Below are 25,629 nucleotides of genomic sequence, written 5' to 3'. Positions count from 1 at the left end.
TGCGTATCAAGTGTTCACTGATTGCAAAACCAGATTCTCATAGACACAAACACATTTTTATTAGTAATCTTATATGTCGTTAAAACGGATAAAAACAAATTCAAACCCATCCACCGTCCATACCACCTATCCTGATTCGGGTTGTGGGCACCTGGGGCCTAACCCCGCTGAAATCAGGCGAGCTACAGCCTGGACTGCTTGCGAGTCAATCACAGAGAGACAACCACTCGTACTCACATGCACACAAACACTGAGTAAGAACTGAACTCGAGACTTGGGCCAGGCTTGTAAACCACGCCATTGAGGTACAATCATCCCGATAAATCCCGTTTGATTGTTTTCTGCAGACTGGCTATGCTGGCATCCAAAGCTGCCAATCCATCTCGAAACGCCGCCTCATCTCTGGTGTCAAAGGTCGACACTGACCTCATACTGCAGTCAGGTGTCAGAGTATCCACTTTGTCCTCAGAAAGGAACGAATCAAACGTTTTCTGACGCTCTTTTTCCGTCTGCTGCTCTGAAAATTGTACTCCAGCTAAACCTTCACCGTGTGTCTGGTCACAATGATTTGGACGAGATGGCGGTGTTTCTCGCTGGGTCATTCTCACTTCATCTGGCGTTTTCTCTTCCTTTTCCGCAGCCATGTGTACATTATCACTGACGTACGAGGCCTCCGGTTGGCCCAGAGTCATCAGGTATTTAGTGATGCGTTCAGTGGCGCCGTTTGGGTCATCATATTGCTCCTTGAGTGCTGCATCAGACATTGCAAGGTCAACAACTGTGTCAAACTCCGATATGTTCCCACTCCTGATAGTCCTGAAACAAAGAGGGAGGCAAATTAAGCTTTGATAGCAACTTGGGTATATACCAAGACCTACCGCTTGAGCTTTTCTATTCGTTCCAATCTTTGCTGGGCAAGTATGGCTAGATCGTTCTTTTCCTGCTGACTCTGGACAAGTTTGGTTTTCAAGGTCTCCAACTCTGCACATAGTACAAACACACACAACCGCATACTGTCAATGTTCTGTTGTTGCCTATGCAAACATGGGTTGTTAATTTGGAATGAGAACAGGAAGTGCATTGTAAATGGGTGATGAACGTTATCTGGATTCTCAAAACTGTCCCATAGTTGTTGATAAATAATCACATCTGCCTTAACGCTGTTGCTCATCTAATAGTGTTGCTGTACAATTCTAAAAGAAGCAGGTCAGCAAATAGGTCAAGACTCTACCTGATTTCATCAGCGCATTCTCTGCCTCACTCTCGCGCAGCTGTTTTTTCGTGTCCAGAAGACATTTCCGCACTTCAGCGAGAACAACTTGAACCTCCTGCAGTCTGCATTGAGTGGCGGCAAGATCCTCCGGCACACTAACCACTAAAGACAAAACGTTTAACTTTTGTAATTTAAAAGAGACATGCCTATTTTCACGATTTAAAACCGTTCTCAGGAGTCATCAAAATAGGTCAAGCGTAGAGTAGGGCTAAGGTTCTAGATCCCAACCACGATAGGTGGACAACTGCAGTACAGTATTGCAAAAGGACTCTAGTAGAGATTTATTTCAATTGGTCATGATGTAAATTAAAAAGGGCAGGCACAATACGGACACAAACGCAAAACGTTTACCTTGGCAAAGGCTTTCAATATTAAGTTGTCTCGTTCTCTCCTTTAATTCTTTGTTCAGAAACTCCACTCGTCTGGAATAACGACATGAACGTAAACGTAGTGGCCCGAACCACTTCTAACATTGTGCCCTACCCGTGAAGTTGAGCGTTCAGGTTGCGCAGGGCCTGGAGGTCTGCAGATTTCTCAGGGTCTGAACCTTTGGAGTTCAAGTGCGGTGAGGACACTGTCAACTCCAGATGACTGAGCAGCTTCTCTGCAATACTGCCTGCACAACCAAAGGGCCAGCGAATGGGGACAGAAACATGCGTGATGTGATAAAACAGAAGAAATGACGTAATTGAGTTAAGACAAAAGAAAAGAGCTAGACAGAAATGCATCACTATGCAAATACTGTATTCTAATGTCCACTAGTGGATTATTATTAAAAATAATAATAATAATAAAAAATAAAAAAATCTTTCAGTTTTTTGCAAAATGTTTAGCAGACCACCATGCTCTAGCTAGCCCCTTACTAGTTTGAAAGTCTTCCTTCAGTCTTTTTCTTAGAAGTCAAGACAAGGAAAACCTACCTTTTCCAGCTATCAATGTCTTGAGCTCTCCCAGAAGATACTGAACAGTCCTTAGTTTTCCTGGACCAATGTCCTCCTCACTACGTGCGTCCAGATGGGTGTCATAAGGCTGACCAGCCTCAAACTTTTTGTCAGAGTTGGGTACACTCTGGTGTGTCTCACTTAGGATGTCTGTGTCCTTCACAGGCACAGAATCAACATCCTTGCCATTAAAGGAGGCCCTGTGGTAGCTGCCAACTGTCTGGTGGGCTGTCTGAGTATGAGGTCGTTGGCTTGAAGTGGGGATGAAGTGCGTCACAGACTCAGACTGGGTCACAGACAGGAGGACGGAGTTCAAGGGCTGGTTGGGGGCAGGCCGTCGAAGTGGATGAGACTCCTTCGGTGATGGAAGCAAGTGAGACTGTCGGGCGGGGGGGGGCGCCTTCTTCTTCGCTCCCAGTTGTGAAGCTGGAGGATATTTTGCTTTTTGGACCTGTTTAGAACGGTGTTCTGAAGGTGGAATAAAGCAAATGTGTGAAAAATGACTTTCTCGTCAAACTATGAATGAGAATCTATCAAAGGTTGTTGCTGCAAAACCAGCGCCAGTTAGTTTTTGAGTTGAAAAAATACAATGGAAAATTAAAAAGCAATGTTCTCCAATGTTGTCTAATCCATTGGTCTGTGTTTTCAGCAGTCTTAGATAATGATGGTAAGCACTTTGCATATTTAGGATAGACGTTCAATTCTTACTAGCAGTTTTAAAACTCCCCTCTTACAGTTGAAGTCGTTTAGTTTCTATCTACGTAAAACACCTCTAAGCAAACAAAATATGAGTAATCAAAACTGAGCACCTTTATGGGAACTACCTGTCATTGGAGGAAATTTCTTGCCACTCTTTTTACCCAGTCCCGTGGGTGGTTTTGGTTTGGCAGCACCACCGTTTACCGCTTTGCTGGGTTTTGTCGAGGGCTCTGGGCACAAGCACAAAACAAAACTGAAACGGTTACACCGTAGCACACATCGTTTCTACAGCTCTTCATTTGTGAATTTGAAGACAGGAAATCCCTCTGACCTTCCTTGTCCACCTGGAGCATGCCAGAAAGCAAAACAGCACAGCGATCCAGCCCTAAGTGCAGACTGGCAATCTGAACAAAGATGTTTTCAAAAGAATTAATAATAATCGATGTACAGTACTCAGTTACAAATTGGTATGCTGGGTGGATAATTGTCAATGGGTCTTTTAAAGAGCTTATTAACAATTCTAATATGAATTTAAAAAAAAATCTACCAAAATCAATCCCTCTCTCCTAAAGGTCTGAAACTCTCGGCAATCATCACCAATCCCTCAAAAACCTCTTCAAGACAAGTGGTGTGAAGTAACAATATAGAAAAATACTTTTATGTACTGTTCACAGTTCTCTGTCCATAAATTGAGTAGTAGTTATATTTCTGCCCTATATTTGAAAACTAATATAATGTAAAACTTGTTCTGCCAGTGGAGTCACAAACTGTGCTGCTCTCATATCCAAAATTGACCATCAGTGGAGTACCAAGAAAAGTGTCTTTATCCATCAAGAACGTTGCTTAAAAACGAAAAAAACATCGCTAACCACCAAAAATCCAACCTTGTTTGACTTTTTTAATTTTTTTTTACCTGGTCATTAGGTTCTGTGGAATACAAAGAATATGTTGGTCCCTCTGGTCCTGGAAATGTGGCTCTGTTCATAAAATAGAAAACATTACAGTGCATTTCTGAATTAGGAGCATGCTGTCTGTGGAAGAACAGCGTAAAAGGTGCAATAACAAAATGAATGAACTTGCCGTTTTCTGGCCTGCTGTACCTTGGCTCCGCCACCTGTTACCCTTCCAGAAGTTGCTACCTGTCAAACACAAGCCCGGTGGTTCAATTCATTCACTGATCTTCATTGCACGTACGCTGAAAACTTGCATCTATCCCAGCTAGGTGAGAAGTATCCCATTTCTTACCAGACCAGACTGACATTTCAATCACTGCACTGACTGTAGAGATGTTTGGACCAATATATTAATGATAGAAAAATAGCACAGAAAATTTGAGAGACACTTTTAAAGGATTTTCTTGAAACACTTTGCAAGTTCTTAGAACAGGAGTGGACTGGAGTTGACCATTTCTGACTTAGATCCTTAACATCATACTGCCTAAAATGGTGTTTTTATACAATCCATGCTTTTTTTGTGATCACTTGATAGTATTTAGTGGGGCCAGACGTTAAAACGAACAAGAAATATTAATATTATCATTAATATAATTGCTGTATGGGTTGAATGAGGATCATTCACTTGGTATACTTGATAGTTTATCACTCTATGATGTTCAGATCCTTCGGACAGGTCTGCCACATCCAAAATGGCAGACACGATGACGTACCGCTGCCACCAGCCGAACCACCCAACAGTCTCGATGCATATCTTCCTTATATTACTTGTTAAAAAGTCCGCAGTTAAACGAATTGGAAGGAACATCGTAACCAATGGCAATGGTAGAGAGCGTTTGGCCAAATAATACGTTTAACCAAAATCTAAAGTAAAAAAGACCTGAGACCCACCACAGGATAGAGAAGTAAGGAAAAAGTGCAGCGAAAGTAACCGAATTTGTAAACGTAATCCGACCTTTCGTTTCACACTTCCTTTCATTGCTGAGAAACTTCATCAATATGAAGCCAAAAACCTGAGCTGCTGCTTTAATGTGATTACTCTGCAATCATGGCACTATAGCGTAGCGTTCTTATTCGAATTTTCTTCTTCTTGTTTTGACTGGTGGCAAATTGCAACCAACCAAAGTGCACTAGCGCCCCCTATCACGATTACTACAGTGTGGCGGACCTCAGTACCAGGCCTCACCCAGCAGGCCTATATTTCAGGGTGGGGTGATACTTTTGTCCTTTGTGACATCATCTTCTCTTTGTATGTTTAATTAATTGTCTCGAGCTAGTCAAAGTCAAAGTCTGCTTTATTGTCAATTCCCTCAGATGTCAAGACACACAAAGAGATCAAAATTCCGTTTCCCACTATTCCACGGTGACAAGACATAGTACACAATATACATACAAGTAAACAGCACAAAAAGTAAAACCAAGAAGGCACAAACAATGAATAAATAAGAGCGATGTATAAATTATAAACAGTTGTTGGCAGATAGTCATGGAATGAAGACGCGTTCCTCCCTTCTGCCACAATAGTGGGTTACAAAAAATACAAAATACATAGATGAGTACTTACATATTACATTTTTCTATATATAGGTAGACATTGCATCTACATTTCATTCTACACTAGGTGCGCTCGATTTGATCACCCAACTCTCCAGGGTATTTGTGTGCATCTTCTATACTTTATTGGTGGCTACAAACATAAGTAGTATGCAGTATTGCAATATGAGTGACCACTAATACCTGCATTGTGGTCACAGTTTTATTCCCCTGCATGTCACGTCTGGGGCAGTAAAAACAAAATTATGAATGTTCATGATTGAATGAAATGAGACCTCTGCAAAATTATTTTTGATTATTTCTCTTAAACCGAGCGCTTGAATGAATGGAAAACATTGTAAAACAGATCGGTTTTAAAAAGTCAAGTCAAGTTTTTAAAACGTTTTAAAAACGCGAATCACCCCGTAGTTAGTCAACTATACATTTGGGTCAATTAACAAACATATAGGCGGAAAGGTCGCAGACCTGGCAACCCGCGTTTGCTTCACTTAAGTTTTCTGCCGCTCGCTAATTGTGCACTGTTGAGCAGACGCAGTTCGTGACGCAGTAACGCGAAAAGACTCGAGTGAAATACAACCTTCTTGGACAAATATTTGACCGTACAGTATGCATATTTATTCTTATATTATCTTGTTTTTTACTTCCGTGAAAACAAATGCATGTTGGGAATTTAGTTTTGTCGAGTTATTGCGTTAGCGGGTGTCGTCAAGGGCAAACGAGCTCTTTCAAGGTTGCTTGAACTTTTTTTTTTTATTATCGATAAATAGGCCTACGTGTGCTTGCAAAAATTTCCCATGCCATCGTTACTCTTTTTCTTTTTGGAGAATATTGACGATTCGGAGACTTTGATAAAGAAGACCGCCGCAGCCGTCTTAATTTGCAGGGCCTAATATTTGCGTAAACGAACCGTTGTGGGTGGAGAGCAAACTTTTTAAAATTGTGGACAAATTGCGTCTTAGCTGAAGCTGTGTAAATGCACTTGCGTATATCAAGTTTAGTTCTATCGACAAATTTCGTTGGTTAACTTTGGAGCTCACGAGGCATGTGCAATTACTTGGGGGTCTGTCAGCCATTTTGCCACGTTTTCCAAGATATCTCGGGAGGTAGGTTTTACAACATTTTCTAATGTAAGTTGTATTTTTTGTTTCAGGTGACTCAAAATGAATTATTCCGATGAACAGGTCAGCTTGCCAGTCTTAACCAGCTGCAAGATTAAGTCCTATCTTTGTTCTCACGTCCCAATTTGTCTTTACTGAATTTGTTTGCAGGAATTTGAGAGCAGCACCTCCCTGGATTGCAGTATGTAAACTTGGTGTATATGTAGTGTCAAAAAAAATACATTACAAGTTTTATTTGTATGTTGTTGGTTCTCACTGCTCAGCTTCCATGCATGCTTTGAATTCATATTGGAGACGGTGTTTTCAAGATGAGTCCTCGAGATTTCTATTAAACCTGTTTTAGATCCCTACTGCAACACATAGGCTGGCTAGGGGTTCTTGACCTGTGCCCTGTTAGGGTGATGCAATGTATCGTCCAGGAGGACATCTCTTATGCATCGTACATCTCTTAATTCTTAAATATTACTGCATGACGTATGTTACTTATGGTATTATGAGAATTTCATGTGTGAGAAGAGAAAACTAGGGCAGATTTGGAGTCAGTCCAAAAAGAATTTTTAGCATCTCAGATTTAATAGTTTGTTGACCAGTGTTAAACTTAAAGATGTGCTCTTTTAATGAAGTGAAAGTCCAATTTTTGACCTGCAAACCCGATCATTTTGAGACTTGCTACATTGACGTTATTTGCTTTATAGGTCGTGGTGGAAGAAGAGGGAGAGGAAAAGGATTTGCGAGCTCCTTTTCTTCCGGTACTGCTGCATTGTTTTGTTCTACCTGTTCTGGCGCGTTGAACTGTTCAACTGGAATTTATTGAGCTCGAGCTGATTCATAAAATTCCAGGCCTGAGCAGAGAACGCTGCAAGGACTCTATTGTTTATTCTGCAATCATTCGTTCCATTCTGGTTTACTCTGATCACACGCTTTTTCCCGACTCTGTTTACTTGTTTGGATGGTCACTTGCCAACTTAACGTGGCTGCAGAAATGTGCCATCAGGAGCAGAGGGTATTTGAGGAAAATGCAGCTTGTGCGGCATGTTGACTAATTTGATAGTGGTTGAGGTCCTGTGCACTTTTAAGGGCTGCTCTTACACATTTCCCCCGCAATCATCTTCACTCTTCTTGGTAACACCTTGCCACTTTTGAATAATGGTGCCAATAGTTGGAACCTTGTCAACAAGCTGCTGTTGTGAGAACGGAATCAGTAATGTTTTTGGTACAGTAACAATTTGTTTCATAGTCACTGTTGTTAATTTTTCTTTATCTCCTTTAGAAATGGACAGCTGGAAAAGTCCTGGGGGAGAAAGAGAAGCTTTCAGGGGAAAAGGCAGAGGTGAGACCTTTTCAGACAGCGACTGTTTGTTCCTTGAAATACTTTGCATATCTTGAGCCCTGCTGTCTTGATGTTTGTTCAATCAGGTCGGAGCTTTGTTGGAAATGGTCAGAACCAATTGAATGGTACTCTAATTACTTCATTCTCTGTTTTACACATTCAGCTTGTGTTTAATCAAAATGTCCTGCATTTCACAGAGGAAAATGGTTCAACCCAGGATAACGGTAGGCTGGTTTAACTCTAATTTTTATCAATGGATAATGACAGCTTTTGGACAGTCTTTGTAATCCTACTGAAAAACCGATTTATTCGCATAACATCTCAATAGTTTGTAAATATCAACATTCTTTTGGCTGTCACATTCCAGAATTGAATAGACTTTTATATTTTATGCAATTTTTCTTTGTAATTTTCTCATCCTTGACTTTTTTGTGTGTCCTGAACAGACTTCAGTGGAAGACGTGGCAGAGGAGGCTTCCGTGAAGGTATTTTATAAAGTAAAGTTTAATTTGAAATGTGGCTTAACCCTGTTTTTTTTGTTTTGTTTTATGTATTTATTTGTTTATTCAATTCAAGGTCGTGATAGAGGTGGCTTTGGAGGAGGTACATGAAATTTCCATTTATCCCCAAAAAATATTTTGGTTTGTTTGCCTTTATGTGCTTATTTGTGTCCATGTCTCACATCTTGGCAGGATATCGTGGAAACAATGAGGAAATCCTCACCCGAGGTTGTCGAGATTTAAAATGTCATTCTACAAACATCCTGAGATGTTTTTATTTATTTATTTGTCTTCCATGCCAATACAGCAGATACTAAGGAGCCAGAGCCAGAGAACTCTGATGGTAGTGTCCGTAAGTTGAGCCCTTATGTTTTTTTAGAAGTTATCAATACAATAGTGTGACAGAGCTTGTAATGAATAAATGGCTTTACTTTAACCCTTAGGACCAAAAGTCACCTATGTTCCTCCAGCCCTCCCTGAAGATGAGGACTCTGTGTTTGCGCACTATCAGCAAGGCATTAATTTTGATAAGTATGACAACATCGTTGTGGATGTGAGTGGAACCAACCCACTGCCTGCCATTATGGTAAAGGTTTTTCTGAATCTCGTAATCAACCAACCTTGATCTTTAGGACACCAGTGAACATATGACCACGTTTCCTTGCAGACTTTTCAGGAGGCAACCTTGTGTGATTCCTTGCGAAAAAATATCACCAAATCGGGTTATTCTAAGCCCACCCCAGTTCAGAAGCACGCCATTCCAATTATCTCTGCTGGTCGAGATCTCATGGCCTGCGCCCAGACCGGTTCCGGGAAAACGGTAAGAAAACGCTAATTGTGGTCTTTGTGCTTCTTTTGGTACAACATGGTTTGACTGTTGCGCTTGTGGTCCTCTAGGCTGCTTTCCTACTTCCAATTCTGCAGCAGCTAATGGCTGACGGTGTGGCTGCTAGCAGCTTCAGTGAACAGCAAGAGCCTGAGGCAATCATTGTTGCCCCAACCAGGGAGCTCATCCACCAGATTTTTCTGGAGGCCAGGAAGTTTTCCTACGGGTAATATCACATTTTACTCTCAATATGTTGCCGGAGCTTTGTTCCCTTGGTCTCAGGTTTCGCCAAGCACAAAGGTTAACTTTTACCTTTGGAGATTTCCATCCATGACTACCTTTATTTAGCCAAGACACAATCTTAGGTAGGGACGGACAGGCGAGTACCAACGCCAGGCATCACTTTCAATACCATTATCGGTGCCTTATTTAATCCATTGGTGCAATTAACTTGCCTAATGTCACATCATTGGCCAAATCAGCATTTGTCATCCCAGACTGCATTGCCAAAGCTTGAATGAACTCAACACCTTGATGTAAATTTGATCCGTGATGTTGCAGAACCTGTGTGCGTCCTGTGGTTGTGTACGGTGGAGTGAACACTGGATTTCAGCTCAGAGAAATTTCCAAGGGCTGCAACATAGTGTGTGGAACACCAGGAAGATTGTTGGATGTAATTGGGCGTGGAAGGGTAAGCTGAATAAATTAAATTAATATTGGAAAAACACGCGATATGCAATAAGGTTCTTAAATATGATATTGACATTGTAATATTCAATGTATACCTAAAGAAATGATATTTTTATTATCAGATCGGGCTGACCAAACTGCGGTATCTGGTTCTGGATGAGGCTGACAGAATGTTGGACATGGGCTTTGAGCCTGACATGCGCCGCCTTGTTGGTTCACCTGGGATGCCACCCAAAGAGAACCGTCAGACGCTGCTCTTTAGCGCCACCTATCCTGAAGACATCCAAAGGTCTGTCTCCTGACAACAGCCATTGCGCACTTGTATTCATTGCGGGTAGTTGTGGTTGCCCTCAAGGCCAATTTACAATGGTAAAGCCAATTAAATGTTTAATGGGGTTTAATGTTTTGTGCAGATGCTTCTTCGGTAATGTTTTTGCAGCTTAATTAGCATGTCTATGACTAATTTTGAACAGTAAAACATGGTAAGGTTTCTCAAAATGTGAGCTCATCAACTGTGCCTTACCAGGATTTCACCATCACCGGTTGAGAAGTTCACTTTTTGTTGTTATTGATTTAAAGACTGGCTGCTGACTTCCTCAAGACTGACTATTTGTTCCTGGCTGTTGGCATCGTTGGTGGGGCCTGTAGCGATGTTGAGCAGACATTCGTCCAAGTCACTAAGTTCTCAAAGAGAGAGCAGCTACTTGACCTGCTTAAGACCACTGGTAATTAAAACCATTTTTTAGTCTGATTTCACACTGATCAGTCAGTATCGGTAGGAATAATCACTGGCTTTTGCAGGAAATGAACGCACAATGGTGTTTGTGGAGACAAAGAGACAAGCTGATTTTATTGCTACTTTTCTGTGCCAAGAGCAACTTCCCACCACCAGTATTCACGGGCAAGTGTTGCTCCCTTTGTCATAATGTCCGCTTGCTTCCAGTACGACTTGTAATGTATTGCGAATGCGTGTCACATCACAGAGATCGCGAACAGCGTGAACGAGAGCAGGCCTTGGCTGACTTCAGGACCGGAAAATGTCCCATCCTCGTTGCGACATCGGTCGCTGCCCGCGGCCTGGACATTCCAGATGTGCAGCATGTGGTGAACTTCGATCTTCCCAACAACATTGATGAATACGTCCACCGCATCGGCAGAACCGGCCGATGCGGTAATGTTGGCAGGGCCGTGTCCTTCTACGATTCAGACCGCGACAGTCAGCTGGCTCCTTCCTTAGTTACGATCCTATCCAAGGTGAGGATCATTACTCCATGTGTTGAGTAGGGGTAAAAGGGTGTAAAACAAAGTGAGATAGCTAATATGACCGTACTTTTTTGTTGATCACAGGCACAACAAGAAGTTCCATCATGGTTGGAGGAATCTGCTTTCAGTGGAGGGGCCACTGGCTTTAACCAGGCCAAAAATAATTTTGCCTCCTTCGACTCTAGGAAGGCAAGTCTTCTATATTTGTATTTTGTTTCCCCCCCATACACAACACCCTCCCCAAATGTAAGCATCCTCATTGTTTTTTCTCTGTATTCCAACAGGGAGGAGGTGACAGGAGCCAGCCAGTTCCTCAGGTTGCAGTTGCAGATGATGATGACTGGGAGTAGATGTGAAGGCACCCCCAGCAAGCCCTGGCTTTTGTTGCGTGAGCTGTTCCATAGTTTCGCGTGTTGTTTTATCACCACATTTTTGTTCTGAGTGGACCTAAAGGTTGTCTCTCTTTAAAAGATAATGTTAAGATGTTAATCTAGCAGTTTGTTTGTGTTGTAATCTGCATGGTAAACATTGCATACTATTTTTTAGAAGTGTATTTACCATTTAAACCGGAACTATGGCAATATGAAGGAGGGAATGTGTAATTTAAGTTGTTTTGCTACTTGGAGATAAAAGGTTGCAAGTAAAAAAAAAAAACAATTACTTGTGAATCTTTCTGTGTATCAAAATAATTGTCAACCGTGTCCTCTTTTGGGGATCACTACAAATCTGTTCTTTAAAAAAAAAAAAAAAAAAAAGTTTAATAATTTTAAATAAAAGCAGTACTCGCGTTAAAATAATTAAAGAGACGATTGCAACTATTACTGAATGTCAACCCTGAATATTGCATTGTTACAATGAATGGCATTTCAGTGAAACAGGCTCCAGTGTTGAGCTTAGTCATTGGTGTTTGAGAGGCAACTGTAGTGATCATGGTTTTTACATGGATGGTGCTCTTTAAATATTTTAAAATCTCACATAGCCTCTGAAATGTTTCCACATACCCTTATTTGAGAACCACTGGTGTTATACATGGTGTATACTGACCACCAATGGCCTTGTAAGAAAGTGTGCCAGTGGGCCTCCCACACAAGAATACCAGTCAGTATGCATCAAGGCCCTACATTGACTAATAGATCTTAGGACAAAAATTCTCAGATATTGACCTGAAATTTTCACACAAAATAAGTCTTTAATCTGAAAGGCTGCGCTGACAAAATGACTTAAGGAAAAATAATTTGAAACAAAACAATTTGAGTTTCTTTACCTTCTCATTATGGGGTTTGAAGTGCAGGCATCGCCACCTCAATTTTATTTCCCTCAAAAGTGAACTTGAAAAAAGGTTTTAATAGGATTAAGGACTTGTTTTATCTGGACAAGTCTTTTGCAGAGATTGAACAACTGACCTAAAGCAGTAAAACACGTCAGTATGAAAGGAAATAGTCGCTAACACAGAACCCTGTATCGTCCCGATGTCAAATTCTGTGGCACGGTGCCCCTTGAGGATGTTCGCGGTTTCTGAACACAGGGTGGGTCTTGTCACTCAATTTGTGAACCATGCGACCAAGAAATCAATCATTTTTATTTAGCAGACTCCATTAAATCACATACGACACACAGCCTAGAATTATGATGATAATTATTTATTATTGTTATTGAAAGCGGATGCCCCGCTTCCAGGTTGACTCCGGAACAGATTCCACCAGATTTTGTCGCCGAGCCGCGGTGCATTGTGGGTCGCAGTCCGACAGTGAAGCCGAGCCAAATATGGCTGCTAACTCCAGGCAGCGGAAAGAGCCTTTATATGCAAGCTTATGAATGAAGTTTTTAACAGCAAATCCTTCTCGCCAGTCGCAACGGTTGCTCCGATCCAGCTGTGGATGACTTAACGCGTTTCCTCGCCGCAACTGAATTACAAACAAGTGAGGTTAAAGTCTCGTATGAATCCCGACGAGAAGGAGGACTGTGAGTGTGCGCCACCACAGGCCGACATTAGCCCAGAAGGAGGAGCTGACAGGTGGGTACGCGATGAGGAAAGAGTCGGGGATGCTGGGCGCGCTAGCTCGAGGCTCAGCTGCTCGTGTGACCTTTTGCGCCACTTTGCACAATGTTGTCACATATAATACCATTGTGAATCCATTCACTTTTGGTTCCACTAAGTTAATTGAAAAAGCGAATTCTTCCAAGTCTGTACAGTTAGCTTGATACATTAGCTTGCTGGGGCACTTCAATATCTTTTTTCTTTTCTGTGTTCTTTAATAACATTGTCTTTTTCTGTTCGGACTATTTTAAAATGGGCAGCGAAATGTCTTTCTGGCCGTTCTTATCAATATTCATTTGCCAAATGTTAACGTTGGCTGGCTTACTGGCTCTTTTCATCTTTCTCGACTTGCACTCCCTGATGCTTATTAGCTGCAATGCTACGACGTATACTAGTACCTTTATTTTAAATGTAATGTGCACTCACTGATACTGGTTGTATTTTTTTTTTTTGCCATTTTTTTCCCTTCTTCCATTAGACAACACGACGAGACTGAAGGAGACAACCCAGAAGCAAGCCGAATGTAAGTGGTTTTCCAAACACAATGTACTGTCATACAATAATGTCTAGGTGGTTGTCAGTCAATATAATGCCAATAATCTAGATGCGGTTGCCTCAGGGTCGGGGGGGAGAACTGGTTGAGTCCATACAACAAGTGTGTGGCTTAAAGGCAGTTGCATACAATATGACATTAAGCATGCTTCATTTTCTTGTATGACTCTCTTTCTTGATTTGTCACTCTTTGGCTACTGCACACCCAGGAAGCGAGCAGCTGCCAAGCATCTAATAGAGCGCTATTACCACCAGTTAACGGAGGGCTGTGGGAATGAATTGTGCTCCAACTCATGGTGTGCCTCGTCTTCCGGCTTCCGCCGCATGGACAACAATGCGGCAGCTGTCAAAGCCCTCGAGCTCTACAAGGTTAATGCGAAACTCTGCGACCCCCACCCCTCCAAGAAAGGTACGGCTTCGGTCTACCTGGAGAATTCGCCGTGTAGCAATACCAAGATGAACCATAAAGAGGTCCATTCTGTACGGGACAATTTCAAAGGTCAGTTCAAATTCAGAATTACGTCTGCCTATGAATATTTTCGTCTTTCCCTTATGCATGATTGTAGCAACGACCTAAACGATTTGAAGAGCGGTGTTACGTAGCCAAGGAAGGCCCCATTAAATTTTGGCGCACATTATTTTCATTATTCAGCATTGACCAGTACATCGGTGGCCTGAGATACAACTTGAGATTGACGTTTGATTTTTTTTTTAAAGTCCAGCCGTCATTTGGATGATTGTTTTTACTTTAGTTGCGATTAGGGTGAACTCAAGTCACTTCATAAGAGGCACCGGTTTGGCAAATAGTGGACAGTCCCACATGCTGTCGACTGAAAATGACATCACAGTTGCCAGTTCTCAGCTGAGCAGCAAGTGGGAAAATGGCCGCCCCCTGAGTTGGATCAAAACGGGCGACTTTTTCTGCTTAACTCGTATTCCATAAACGCGAATATTAATCAGAATGCCGTTTTTAGACTAGTAGGGGCGCATACAATATTATAATATGAAATACAACTGTTGAACAAAAGGATCCAAACTGACTCAGCTTTGCAAGCAAGGCAGTTTTAGTTGTGTAGCACATTTCACTTCACACTTTCCAACACGCATCAAGCAAGTAAGACTGAATGTAAAACTATTGCGAGTTAGTCTGTTTGTCCATCGCTTTAAATTGGATTGCACACGTGAGCAGAGGTTATAGGCGGCCACACAAAGAAAATAAAACTGCGTTAACGCAGTGATTTCTATTTTCTTTCTTTCTTCAACACTTTGTCCTGTGTTGCACCAAGAATAGTTCTCCAGTATCTGAAATTCTGCCTTGTCCTTTTTCTGTGAGTTGTCTTTTCATCTTAATCCTGTCACATCCTACTCCACAGATGTGAATTACCTGACAGAGGAGAAAGTGTACGAGATTTTGGATATCTGCGGTGAGAACGAGGATTACTCCCCTCTCATCAGAGTAATCGGCCGAGTGTTCTCCAGCGCCGAGGTCCTGGTGCAGAGCTTCAGACGGTCGAATCCTCACACCAAGGAGGAGCTCAAGTCTCTTCAGGAAAAGGACGAGGACAAAGATGAGGATGAAAAGGAGGCTGCGGCCTGCTCCACCACAGCCATGGAAGAGGACTCCTCTTGTTCTTCATCGCGGCTCGGGGAGGGGTCATCTGGAGACAACGCTGTCCAAAAGCTGGCCCCCGACGAGGTGACGGTAGACATTGAAGCGGTGCGCCGAGTGTACGAGCGCCTGCTCTCCAACGAGAAGATAGAGGCTGCTTTCTTGAACGCACTGGTCTACCTCTCACCCAATGTGGAGTGTGACCTAACGTACCATAATGTGTATTCCCGTGACCCAAATTACTTGAACCTGTTTGTCATAGTGATGGAGAACAGCAACCTCCACAGCCCGGAGTACTTAGAAATCGCCCTCCCGCAGTTCTGTAAGGCCATGAGCAAACTCCCGCTCGCCGCTCAGGCCAAACTGTCGCGACTGTGGGCGCACTACAGCACCGAGCACATTCGGCGCATGGTGGAGACCTTCCAGCAGCTCATCACCTACAAGGTGATCAGCAACGAGTTCAACAGCCGCAACTTGGTGAATGACGACGACTCTGTGGTGGGGGCCACCAAGTGCTTGAAGATCATCTATTATGCAAACGTGCTGGGCGGCGACCTCGATAGGGAGCACAACGAGGACGAGGAGGAGGAGCCCAACCCGGAGTCGAGCGAGCTCACCCTGCAGGAGCTGTTCGGCGAGGAGAGGCGCAACAAGAAAGGTCCTCGGGTGGACCCGCTGGAGACGGAATTGTCCATCCGCACCACTGACTGTCGGCGGCCGCTCATCCCCTTCGAAGAATTCGTCAACGAGCCTCTGAACGAGGTGCTTGAGATGGACAAGGACTACACTTTCTTCAAGGTTGAAACTGAAAACAAGTTCTCCTTCATGACGTGCCCCTTCATCCTGAACGCTGTCACCAAGAATTTGGGCCTCTACTATGACAACCGCATCCGCATGTACAGCGAGCGACGCATTACTGTGCTGTACAGCTTAGTGCAGGGCCAGCAGCTCAATCCGTACCTGAGGCTGAAGGTCCGTCGGGACCACATTATTGATGACGCTCTGGTCAGGGTATGTGCGGCTCAGTCCTGTGCTTTCAAAGATGAAGATCATATTGATAACTGAAGAAATGTACTTCTAAACAGCTGGAAATGATCGCGATGGAGAATCCTGCAGACTTGAAGAAGCAGCTGTATGTGGAGTTTGAAGGGGAGCAAGGTGTCGATGAAGGAGGCGTTTCCAAAGAGTTCTTTCAGCTGGTGGTTGAGGAGATCTTCAACCCAGATATCGGTAAGACAACCCAGCCTTAGCGACGCGTCACTAAAACCCAAGCGTAACAATTTGTTGGAGGGAGCCACGGGAAAATTTGCAAACAGGACTTTATGCAGGTGGGTATTTTCCACTGTAAAAGCAGGGCTTAAAGAAGAAAAAAGCAAATAGGAATATTTACATCCATTATTATATTAGGAAAAAATGTAAGCAAAATGTCAGTAGAACAGGAAAATTTTTTTTTGTTCTGACTTCCTAAAACAAGCCTCAAACCCTCCCACCAATGTTGTGAAATAGCCTTCCGTCAGCGAACTGCGCTGCTGAGCGGAAAGAAGGCTTAGGTATTAATGCGGCAAGTGTTGTATTCCTCTGCTAGGCATGTTCACGTATGATGAACTCACCAAGATGTTTTGGTTCAACCCCTCGTCATTTGAAAACGAGGGCCAGTACACGCTCATCGGCATAGTTCTCGGCCTTGCCATCTACAACAACTGCATCCTGGACGTTCACTTTCCAATGGTAGTCTACAGGAAGCTGATGGGCAAGAAAGGAACCTTCAGGGACCTTGCCGACGCTAACCCTGTAAGAGTCGGTTGTCAGTGATTAAAGCTGACTGCTATTATTTACGGCTGGACTTTTCCCCCACTTTTGCTGAGCAGATTCTGCACCAAAGCCTGAAGGAACTTCTGGGGTATACCGGAAGTGTCGAGGAAGACATGATGATTACGTTCCAGATTTCTCAGACGGACCTCTTTGGGAACCCTCTCATGTATGACCTAAGGGAAAACGGGGATAAAATTCCAGTGACGAATGAAAACCGAAAGGTGAGCCACGCCCGCCATCTTGCTACGGATGAACCGCAAGACACGATTATTTTTATTGCTCAATGTATGCAGGAGTTTGTAGCTCAGTATGCGGAGTACATGCTGAACAAAAGTGTGGAGAAGCAGTTCAAAGCGTTCAGGAGAGGTTTCCACATGGTCACCAACGAGTCACCGCTCAAGTACCTCTTCAGGCCTGAAGAAATTGAGCTACTGATATGCGGGAGCAGGGTAAGGGCAAGGTGACACGGGTCAAGTGCGTTTCTAGCGTGTGTGTCCAAATGTGGCGGCTTTAGGTGTCAAACTCATTTTTATTTTATTGCAGGCCACATCATGGTTAAGATTTCCCTCATAGGGCCTATATGCGTGTGAAATCATTTAATTGTGCAGTGGCTGGTCAGTGCATATTAATGACTTGGTCAGTCAGCTCAAGTTCCCTTTTTCTTTTTAATTGTCTAGAATTTAGACTTCATGGCACTAGAAGACACAACGGAATATGATGGAGGCTACAATAGAGATTCTCGAATCATCAAGTAAGTTTATATCAACATCAGAAACAAATTCCATGTATACATATTGATTGTTTTTTTAATGTAAAAATGTATGTGGTGTCTGGTGTGAATATCTTGAGATGACCAACAGCAATTTTCCCTCTTCCTCTCTTGCGGTGGTGGCTGGGTTGTTTAGGGACTTCTGGGAGACGTTGCACTCTTTTGGTGAGGAACAGAAGCGCCTCTTCCTTCAGTTCACCACAGGCACTGACAGAGCACCCGTGGGTGGGCTCGGTAAACTGAAGATGATTATTGCCAAGAACGGGCCGGATACCGATCGGTGAGCGCCAGCCACGTTTCTGTTTCTATGTGCATATGCAAATATCTCCTGATGATTTCATACATTTCTCCTCAACAGGCTACCAACATCTCACACTTGCTTTAATGTGCTACTGCTGCCCGAATACAGCAGCAAGGAGAAGCTGAGGGAGCGACTGCTGAAAGCCATAACCTATGCCAAAGGGTTTGGCATGCTCTGAGCCCACCCCACCGACATCCCCTCCCCGGCATAGTACCACTCTTACACCACCCGCTCCCAACGCACTGCGAATAGACTTTTTCCCCCAACCCATTTAGCTCTGCCCTTTTTAAAAAAAAATAATAATAAAATAAAAAAAAATAATGAATAAAAATCCGAAGCAATGTAAGCGACAGCAGGAGAAAATTCCACTGTGCCTGCATTATCAATGTAATCTGTCAGTGTAAGCACAGAGATCTTCTGATCAAAGTATTCACATCCACTTGACATGGGTGTGCTGCTGCCTCCCCGCTTACCTTTATATGTACAGAGAGGATGATTTTTCTATTTATTTTACGTTTAACCTGCCCCCCCCCCCCCCCCCCCCCCCCTTTAATGGTGAAACAAAGGTTATTAATATCTGCAGATGGGACAAACACGTCACCATCATCCAGGATTGTTGAACAAAAAAACTGTCCAGTAGAATATTGTAGAAAGTTAAAAAAAACCAAAAAAAATTAAAATAGAGTAGCCTTTCCTGGATTGTGAATTTTCCCATTGCGGGATTAATAAAGGTTTATCCCATTCGTATTCTTGCTCTTCTTAAAAAAAAACCTCAAAAAATGCACTCTAAACTCGACCCCCCCTCCCCCCTGCCCCCACCCTCTCAGTTGTCATTCATTTGTGGGGATGAGGTGCTGAACACACTGAGGTCTTGTCAGATCTGTGTAAGTGCACTTAGACTTTTTTTTCCAGAATGTTTGTGGTTTTATTTTTGGGCCCACAGGTCACCACGATTGTCTGAAGCATTTTTTAGTTACTATGTTGACAAAACTGATGAAATAAAAAAAAACAAAAAAAACGTATTTATATATCGACACGCTTGGGACTATGATGTTGGACCGGTGTATATAATAGTTGCTGATTGGGTGGAATCCAAAGGGCACTTTATGTTGGCCATTTGTGCCATAAATAGATTTTGTGAACAAATGTTTCAGAAGATGGGGTCGTTTCACCCATCGGAAGTGAAAATAGACTCTTGCTGTTATAGCTTCCACTCCCGTGCCATTTTGGGCCTGATTTGCCATTATTTTAATTTTGTCCACAACAGATCCAGCCAACCAAGGGGCCTTACCTAAATTGTTCTTGGAAAGCATATAAGATATATCAACATAATGAAATATGGTTCAGCTGAAATTAAGGCATCTAACCGAACCATTGCCTGATTGATAGAAGAATTAAATGGTGTGCCCCAATATTTTTGTCTTGTGTGTGTGTAGTATACATGCAGTGGATAGTCGACACGCCCGGCAGACTCATTTATACTGTAAGGCAGGGGTGTCAAACTCATTTTTTTCGCGGGCCGCATTGTAGTCATAGCTTCTTTCGGAGGGCCATTATGACTGTCAACCCAAATAAATGTATGAGCACCTCATATTATATACAGTAAAAGCTACAAAACAAACTGACAAATAACTCGTTTTCAAATTAGACGAGTACAAACTGGTCATGTTTAAAAAAATATATATACCGTAATTTTCGGACTATAAGTCGCACCGGAGTACAAGTCGCACCAGCCATAAAATTCCCAAAAAAGTGAAAAAAAACGTATATGTATATAAGTCGCTCCTGAGTGTAAGTCGCCCCCCCACCCAAACTATGAAAAAGACCGCGACTTATAGTCCGAAAATTACGGTAGTAGTAAAAGTGAAGAGAATTTGCAATTCTGGTAAAGACACACGAGTTTGATGCACAATTTGTCCTCGCGGGCCACATAAATCGATGTGGCGGGCCGTATCTGGCTCCAGGGCCTTGAGTTTGACACCTGTGGTGTTGTAAGGGCATGATTATGCAAGTTCCCGCCGAGCCGTCTCCTCTTCCCATTTAAAAAGGAGCAGTTGAGGTGCGATCTAATATTTGACTTCTTGGTAGGCGGCGACGTGAGCATTTCCAAATGTGGCTAGGAACCGGTCATATCGTGTTGCCGTGAAAAAGAGACTGGGTGTAGAATCTTTGGCCGTCTAGTGGTAGAATAATAGAATGCAATGACCGTGTCCATTTTGAAGCACGCGTTGTGGCAAGATTTCAAGGGTGTGGTTGACACCAGACGTCCCAAAATTATTCATGAACTGAAACTGTATTGAAGATGAGACATGGTTGTCGTATACGTTGTCTGATCTGCAAAAAAAACATTTTTGGTCGACCTTATGGTTGCCAGTGGAGGCTATCGATATATACGTTTTCATTCAGTACTTGTGTCCATGAATGGTTACCTGAATTTGCCATTTCTGATAGTTTGTGTTTGGTGTCATATTGTTATAGAAAAAACGAACCAACCTTTATTCCTAAACATTTCATGAAGTTGCATATTAAGAATATACAAAGAGCAATTGCTAAGTAGACGTCGCACCTAAGCTCATCCTATTCATCAGCTACATTGATGAGCCGGACCTGGTTAGTCAAATTTCTGAGCCGTTGTTTGAGCTTGCGCTGTGATGATTCATGATGTTCCGTCAGCTTCTTCAGTTTTAGTGACATGATTTCCAGGCTGGACTCGACCACGTTCACTTTCAGTTCAAAGTCTTTGGCGTCGGTAGCTGCCACAAGCGACTCGTCAATGAGGTTGTCTTTCATCAGAATGGCTCGTCCCTTGTCTTCCAGTGCATTCTTGGCGTCGGGATACTCTGTTAGCGCCTCCATCAGGTCATCCTTGGATAAGGCAAACAGGTCCGAGTAACCCACGCTTCGGATGTTGGCCGTTCTTCGATTCCCCGCCTTACTCCCTTTGATACCCAAAATGCTAATTTCTCCAAAGTAGGCTCCATCGCTGAGGACCACAAACTGGGTGACCCCATCATCTGCCACCACCGCTAACTTCCCTTCCTTGATAATGTACATTTCTCTCCCGATATCCCCCTTCTTACAGATGTAGTCGCCAGGACTAAAGACTTGGGGTTGAAGTTTGAGGACCAACTCCACAAGCAAACCCGCCTCGCAATCTTGAAAAATTCGCACTTTACTCAAGGTTTCCAGATGAACATTGATGGCGATCTCAGCTTTGAGTTTATCCGGGAGATTTTTGAGCACCTGCTTTTCATCACATGTTTTCTCCTCTGTCCACAAGTAATCGAACCACTTGACCACTCGGGCCTCAAGGTCTTTCGAAACCTTTCGAAACTGCATGTACTGCTTGATGGAGTCGATCTTGGCCTGAAACTCCACTCGAGCGGCACCCATGTTGGATATCATGGCACCCACATTGCCTACGATTGTAGCAAAGATCAAAACCCCGGTGAGGAAGTCGGCCACAACAAAGAAGTACTCGATATCACGGACGGGCGGTGGCGTCTCCCCAATGGTGGTCAAAGTCAGAGTGGACCAATAGAAGCAGTATATGTACTGCCTGGTGAGACGTTGAAAGTCTTCATTCTTTGTTGCCGGATAAACCCACGTGTCCGTGCCAAAGCCGAGAACCTTAGAAATTGCGAAATAGATGCAACCGTTCCAGTGGATGATGATGATGATGTAAAGCACAAGATTAGCAATTCGAAAGATGTTTGGGAAGTTGGTGCGAGTCTCGGTTCGGTCGAAGAACTCAAAGAGCCGAGCTGACCTAAAGAGGCGATTGAACCTCCACTCGGGATTGTTCAGTCCAATATGAATGAATACAACATCAGTAGGAATTATGGATATGATGTCCAGTTGAAACTGACGTGTTTTCATGTACTTTTCCTTCAGAATCTTCTCATCTCTTATGAGCAGGCCTTGCTCAAGGAAACCTGTGGAAAACATCAACGGGATCATTGTCTGCAGAATCTTTTTGTAAACTACACCCGCAGAAGATCGGCCAAGGTAACGAACCCGTTCTGGCTCTCACAAAAGTGTCCACGAGGTAGAGGGCGTCCGAGGTGTAGTCCAACACGATCCACATTACGGTGTTGTTATTCTGCAGTTCATTGAAGCAAGCCCTGCAGTGCACCGACATTCACAGACCTTCAAAACGCTTTGAAGCTAAAATAAAATAAAAAATGTACAGACCTGGCTACCAGCAAAATCAGATTGTAGAAGACAGGGACGGATATGGTGCATAACCAGTAGTAGTATGTATCTGTGGCAGGGTCCATGATCCACACCTCTTTTCTAAACAAGACAGTTAATGGCGGTCAATAACTTATTTCAACCTTTTGAAAATGTGTAACTTACATTTGATTTCAAACAAGATATTTGATTCCTTTTTTAAAAAGAATTAATTAAAATTAATTTAATTTAATTAATTTCAAGGTTAATGAATAGCTCATTGAGAGTTTGAATCAAAATAAATATTGGTCAGTTTAGTCTCTCATCAGTTCATGGAGTAATAGCCTTTTCATTTGAATACGAAGCTTAGAAATATTGCATTCTTATTCAAATCAAGGTCAGTGTCGCTTTTGATGAAAGGTCACTTGACTGAGCCAAATGAATTCTAACAAAGCATAATTCAGCAGCAGAGCATTTGTAAGACCAAACGCAAAACTTACGGTTCTTCCTTTTTATCATCTTTTTTGTCATCTTTCTTATCATCTTTCTTGTCGTCTTTCTTGTCATCTTTCTTGTCATCTTTCTTAGGTTCTGCCTTCTTCTCATCTTTCTTCTCATTTTTGGGTTCTTCTTTCTTGTCATCTTTTTTGCTGAAGAAGTAAGATGCTCTTTAATCAGCTGCACAGTGAGAGTGTAATGTTTTTACAATAACTCAGATGTCCTCAAGGAGGCGCTGTGACATTATAGTACACTCCCTGTTGAGTTTAAGGAAAACCACTACAATGCTTCAAATAAACAGTAGTGTCTTCTTACCCATCATTGTTGTTGCAGTTGTTCATGTTCTGTTCAGCCAAAGGCAACTGAAAATGACTAAAAGGACAACACGTACATTAATTTATTACTGTGCAGCTTTTGTAACATATTTAGACATTCACATACTCCTTAATTTTCCATTCTATGACACCTCCTGTCACTAAAGGTTGTTTCATGTTCCTGTGATATGAACATAAAAATAGGTCTTGACCCTATTATGAAATACATATTGATTATAATACCGGAACTGAAATATAGCTAGCTTGTAAATACTGGACTTCACATAATTATTACATCTAATTATTAAGAGGCCTAAACTAACATTGTTTCGCTCCGAAACAATTTTCCACACACCAGACACTACCATTAAAACTGAAAATGACAAAATCTGAAAAGAAATATACCATGAATGCTGTTCTTTGGCCAATCTGTGGTGTTTTGCATTGTTAGAATTTAGCCAAATGACTTTATAAGATAAATGATAAAGACAAATGTCTTTGTTTAATTTGACAATAGATTTAACTCAGAGTGGCAATAAACCACTTGAAGCATCTTTGAAGAAACACCACACTTCTACCGCCAATTTTTACTCTTAAGTCAAAGCAATAAATAAATGAATAAATAATTCAAATAAAATAAAATTGGCTCAACAACGGCTCTTAACTTGGAAAAATTGGTCGTATTACTTGTATGTCTTGTCCAGTGCCCACTTTAGTTTCTACAACATCTTCAGTGGAAATCCTACGGTCAATGCAATTTTAAATGCCAGTGTATTTTCTGGTTGGACAACGTACCTCTTCCTCGTTTTCTTTGTTTTAGAGTAGCTCATGCTAAACTCTGTAGGTCTGCTTCTGTTCGGACCAGAGTGCATCATTTGAGCCATCCTTGCGAAAGAGAACAAATTGATAAAGCTGTTTTAGTTTTGCAGTGTTTTTCTGCTTTCTCGCCTCGGTGAGACTTACCTGTAGAGTGATCCTGTGCCTGCAAAGGGGTTCTGATTTGGGGTGTCCATCAGCCTACAGACAAGGTTAAAACAATAAAAAGGGCGACGGGGTTACATTGACTTTGTTTCACCTGTTGGTCGATGACTATGGTCAGGAAAAATATTTTTCTGATATGATGAACAAGATTTATAGTTTTTTATAAATAAAAATTGTCTTTCGTAACAACAGTTTGAACATATAGTTGTACTTATGCACAGGTTAGGAGTTAACCTAAAAAAAAAAACTCGCAGCATAACTCTGACTTTAAGATTTCAAGATTGAAAAGAAATGAAAATGATATCATAGTGCCTATGTTTTCCCTGAAATCTGAATATTTATTTTTGATTTTTGTTTTGCTAGTGACAGCAGTCAGGTGTAATTTTCCCGCAAAAGAATTCCATCTCTGCCAAAAGCAACTTGTGATACATGACGTGAATTTGATCTTTGTAAAAGAACTTGTCTCGAAATTGTTTAGGTTTAGTCTTGCGCGCTCCACTTAAATCTCCTTGCCCAGATTATGGCTTACCTAAAATTAGAATTTGTAGACCTCTTTATCACTCAAAAGGTACTCCTACTTTTTAAAAGCTATTTTGCAAGTGCCCATAAAAAATATGCATACATTTACCTTTATTTTAGCGATGATTTTGAAGGCTCAGTGTGCACTCTGCAGTAATTCCATGTTTGCTCTCAGTTCTGAATGACCCCAGTCGCATCAAATATGTTATTATATATTTATGAAGAATGCAAAAACACAAAAGCAACACATCCGAATTGTACAGCTTGTACTGCTGTTGATTAGTTCCTATGTCTTCATTTACTTACCGTCACTCCCAAGCCAAGTCTGTGGGGAGGAGGCAGGTGCGAGAGGGAGGAGACTCAAAGAAAGACCACACTGATCTTTCTGGAATAGGTTGGCCCATTTTTTAATACCCCAAAGGATGACATCAAGATTCTTTTTTAGAAAAAAAATGTTGTTTCACTTCCATTAGACAGTCATGAGCTGTCACATTAGGGCACCACTCACTATTATTCCTAAATTATTATTTGGGCACTATTGTTATACAGATATCATAGTTTTGGTAAGAGTCAATATTAAAATCAACAGTAGTGACTTTTGTCTTCGCTCCCTGCTATTTATTTATATCCTTTCTAGTCTGGCTAAAGCCTCTTACTGTGTGTGTAGACCAAAATGACTCAGCTGGACGACAATCCCTCTGACATCTTGAGCTAATCTGAGGAGGCAGTTTCCCCCCCCCCCCCCCCCCCCACCCTTTCGTTTCCCTGACCCTCTGAGGTCAGACAACAAATGTGAGCTACTGCATGAATCCTGATGATGTATTCACATCCGTGTTTTTTAGGGATCACAAGAATCACTGTTCTGTATCCAAGAAAGAGGATAGATAGATAGATAGATAGATAGATAGATAGATAG

General features: G+C 42.2%; 4 protein-coding genes across 11 annotated transcripts; 2 read left to right on the top strand and 2 right to left on the bottom strand.

The window, feature by feature from the left end:
- Nucleotides 1–34: 34 nt before the first annotated feature.
- Nucleotides 35–4,953, bottom strand: ccdc14 (coiled-coil domain containing 14). 8 transcript variants are annotated; one of them, XM_061272125.1, is made up of 11 exons: nucleotides 4,758–4,953; nucleotides 4,014–4,052; nucleotides 3,827–3,840; nucleotides 3,245–3,317; nucleotides 3,039–3,143; nucleotides 2,194–2,682; nucleotides 1,757–1,889; nucleotides 1,625–1,695; nucleotides 1,232–1,375; nucleotides 879–981; nucleotides 35–816 (listed from the first exon to the last, which is right to left on the bottom strand). In XM_061272125.1, exons 1-11 carry the CDS (start codon nucleotides 4,843–4,845, stop codon nucleotides 312–314), a joined length of 1,764 nt encoding a protein of 587 aa, XP_061128109.1. In that variant the 5' UTR covers nucleotides 4,846–4,953; the 3' UTR covers nucleotides 35–311. The 8 variants fall into 8 exon arrangements, with proteins under 8 accessions (XP_061128109.1, XP_061128108.1, XP_061128110.1 ...); XM_061272124.1 differs by having other exon boundaries at nucleotides 3,827–3,890; nucleotides 3,994–4,052; nucleotides 4,822–4,953; XM_061272126.1 differs by having other exon boundaries at nucleotides 4,822–4,953.
- Nucleotides 4,954–6,580: 1,627 nt separating this feature from the next.
- On the top strand, nucleotides 6,581–11,767 carry ddx4 (DEAD (Asp-Glu-Ala-Asp) box polypeptide 4). Its single transcript, XM_061272246.1, has 19 exons — nucleotides 6,581–6,601; nucleotides 6,689–6,719; nucleotides 7,809–7,868; nucleotides 7,955–7,993; nucleotides 8,066–8,092; nucleotides 8,315–8,353; nucleotides 8,445–8,471; nucleotides 8,561–8,596; nucleotides 8,676–8,720; nucleotides 8,812–8,954; nucleotides 9,036–9,188; nucleotides 9,266–9,420; nucleotides 9,756–9,885; nucleotides 10,007–10,173; nucleotides 10,464–10,609; nucleotides 10,686–10,785; nucleotides 10,868–11,138; nucleotides 11,232–11,338; nucleotides 11,425–11,767. The coding sequence occupies exons 1-19, from the start codon at nucleotides 6,581–6,583 to the stop codon at nucleotides 11,495–11,497; spliced, it is 1,770 nt and encodes a 589-aa protein (XP_061128230.1). The 3' UTR covers nucleotides 11,498–11,767.
- A 1,099-nt stretch (nucleotides 11,768–12,866) lies between these two features.
- LOC133149826 (ubiquitin-protein ligase E3A-like) lies at nucleotides 12,867–18,973 on the top strand. The gene is made up of 11 exons (XM_061271987.1): nucleotides 12,867–13,161; nucleotides 13,664–13,708; nucleotides 13,947–14,236; nucleotides 15,111–16,357; nucleotides 16,432–16,576; nucleotides 16,932–17,137; nucleotides 17,215–17,379; nucleotides 17,452–17,607; nucleotides 17,836–17,909; nucleotides 18,064–18,207; nucleotides 18,286–18,973. Exons 1-11 carry the CDS (start codon nucleotides 13,085–13,087, stop codon nucleotides 18,404–18,406), a joined length of 2,670 nt encoding a protein of 889 aa, XP_061127971.1. The 5' UTR covers nucleotides 12,867–13,084; the 3' UTR covers nucleotides 18,407–18,973.
- Nucleotides 18,974–20,712: 1,739 nt separating this feature from the next.
- On the bottom strand, nucleotides 20,713–24,974 carry LOC133149827 (cyclic nucleotide-gated channel cone photoreceptor subunit alpha-like). The gene is made up of 8 exons (XM_061271989.1): nucleotides 24,823–24,974; nucleotides 24,177–24,230; nucleotides 24,009–24,098; nucleotides 23,215–23,271; nucleotides 22,902–23,051; nucleotides 22,423–22,524; nucleotides 22,246–22,352; nucleotides 20,713–22,163 (listed from the first exon to the last, which is right to left on the bottom strand). The coding sequence occupies exons 2-8, from the start codon at nucleotides 24,224–24,226 to the stop codon at nucleotides 20,806–20,808; spliced, it is 1,914 nt and encodes a 637-aa protein (XP_061127973.1). The 5' UTR covers nucleotides 24,227–24,230; nucleotides 24,823–24,974; the 3' UTR covers nucleotides 20,713–20,805.
- Between the last annotated feature and the right edge of the window lie 655 nt (nucleotides 24,975–25,629).

Source organism: Syngnathus typhle, linkage group LG2, assembly GCF_033458585.1.
Source record: "Syngnathus typhle isolate RoL2023-S1 ecotype Sweden linkage group LG2, RoL_Styp_1.0, whole genome shotgun sequence".
Lineage (NCBI taxonomy): Eukaryota > Metazoa > Chordata > Actinopteri > Syngnathiformes > Syngnathidae > Syngnathus > Syngnathus typhle.
Note: the sequence above shows the minus strand (reverse complement) of the source record. Positions and strands in the feature narration are given on the sequence as shown.

Coding starts and splice junctions, on each gene's coding strand:
- ccdc14 (XM_061272123.1), bottom strand. CDS start 4,618: ATGCATCGAGACTGTTGGGTGGTTCGGCTGGTGGCAGCG. Junction 4,053..4,579: donor TGGTTCGGCTGGTGGCAGCG/GTACGTCATCGT, acceptor TGTGTTTGACAG/GTAGCAACTTCTGGAAGGGT. Junction 1,696..1,756: donor CTGAACGCTCAACTTCACGG/GTAGGGCACAAT, acceptor TCGTTATTCCAG/ACGAGTGGAGTTTCTGAACA.
- ddx4 (XM_061272246.1), top strand. CDS start 6,581: ATGAATTATTCCGATGAACAG. Junction 6,602..6,688: donor TGAATTATTCCGATGAACAG/GTCAGCTTGCCA, acceptor ATTTGTTTGCAG/GAATTTGAGAGCAGCACCTC. Junction 8,472..8,560: donor TAGAGGTGGCTTTGGAGGAG/GTACATGAAATT, acceptor ACATCTTGGCAG/GATATCGTGGAAACAATGAG.
- LOC133149826 (XM_061271987.1), top strand. CDS start 13,085: ATGAATCCCGACGAGAAGGAGGACTGTGAGTGTGCGCCACCACAGGCC. Junction 13,709..13,946: donor AACCCAGAAGCAAGCCGAAT/GTAAGTGGTTTT, acceptor CTGCACACCCAG/GAAGCGAGCAGCTGCCAAGC. Junction 17,380..17,451: donor TGACGAATGAAAACCGAAAG/GTGAGCCACGCC, acceptor CAATGTATGCAG/GAGTTTGTAGCTCAGTATGC.
- LOC133149827 (XM_061271989.1), bottom strand. CDS start 24,226: ATGGACACCCCAAATCAGAACCCCTTTGCAGGCACAGGATCACTCTAC. Junction 23,272..24,008: donor ACAAAGAAAACGAGGAAGAG/GTACGTTGTCCA, acceptor TTGTCCTTTTAG/TCATTTTCAGTTGCCTTTGG. Junction 22,353..22,422: donor CTGATTTTGCTGGTAGCCAG/GTCTGTACATTT, acceptor GGTGCACTGCAG/GGCTTGCTTCAATGAACTGC.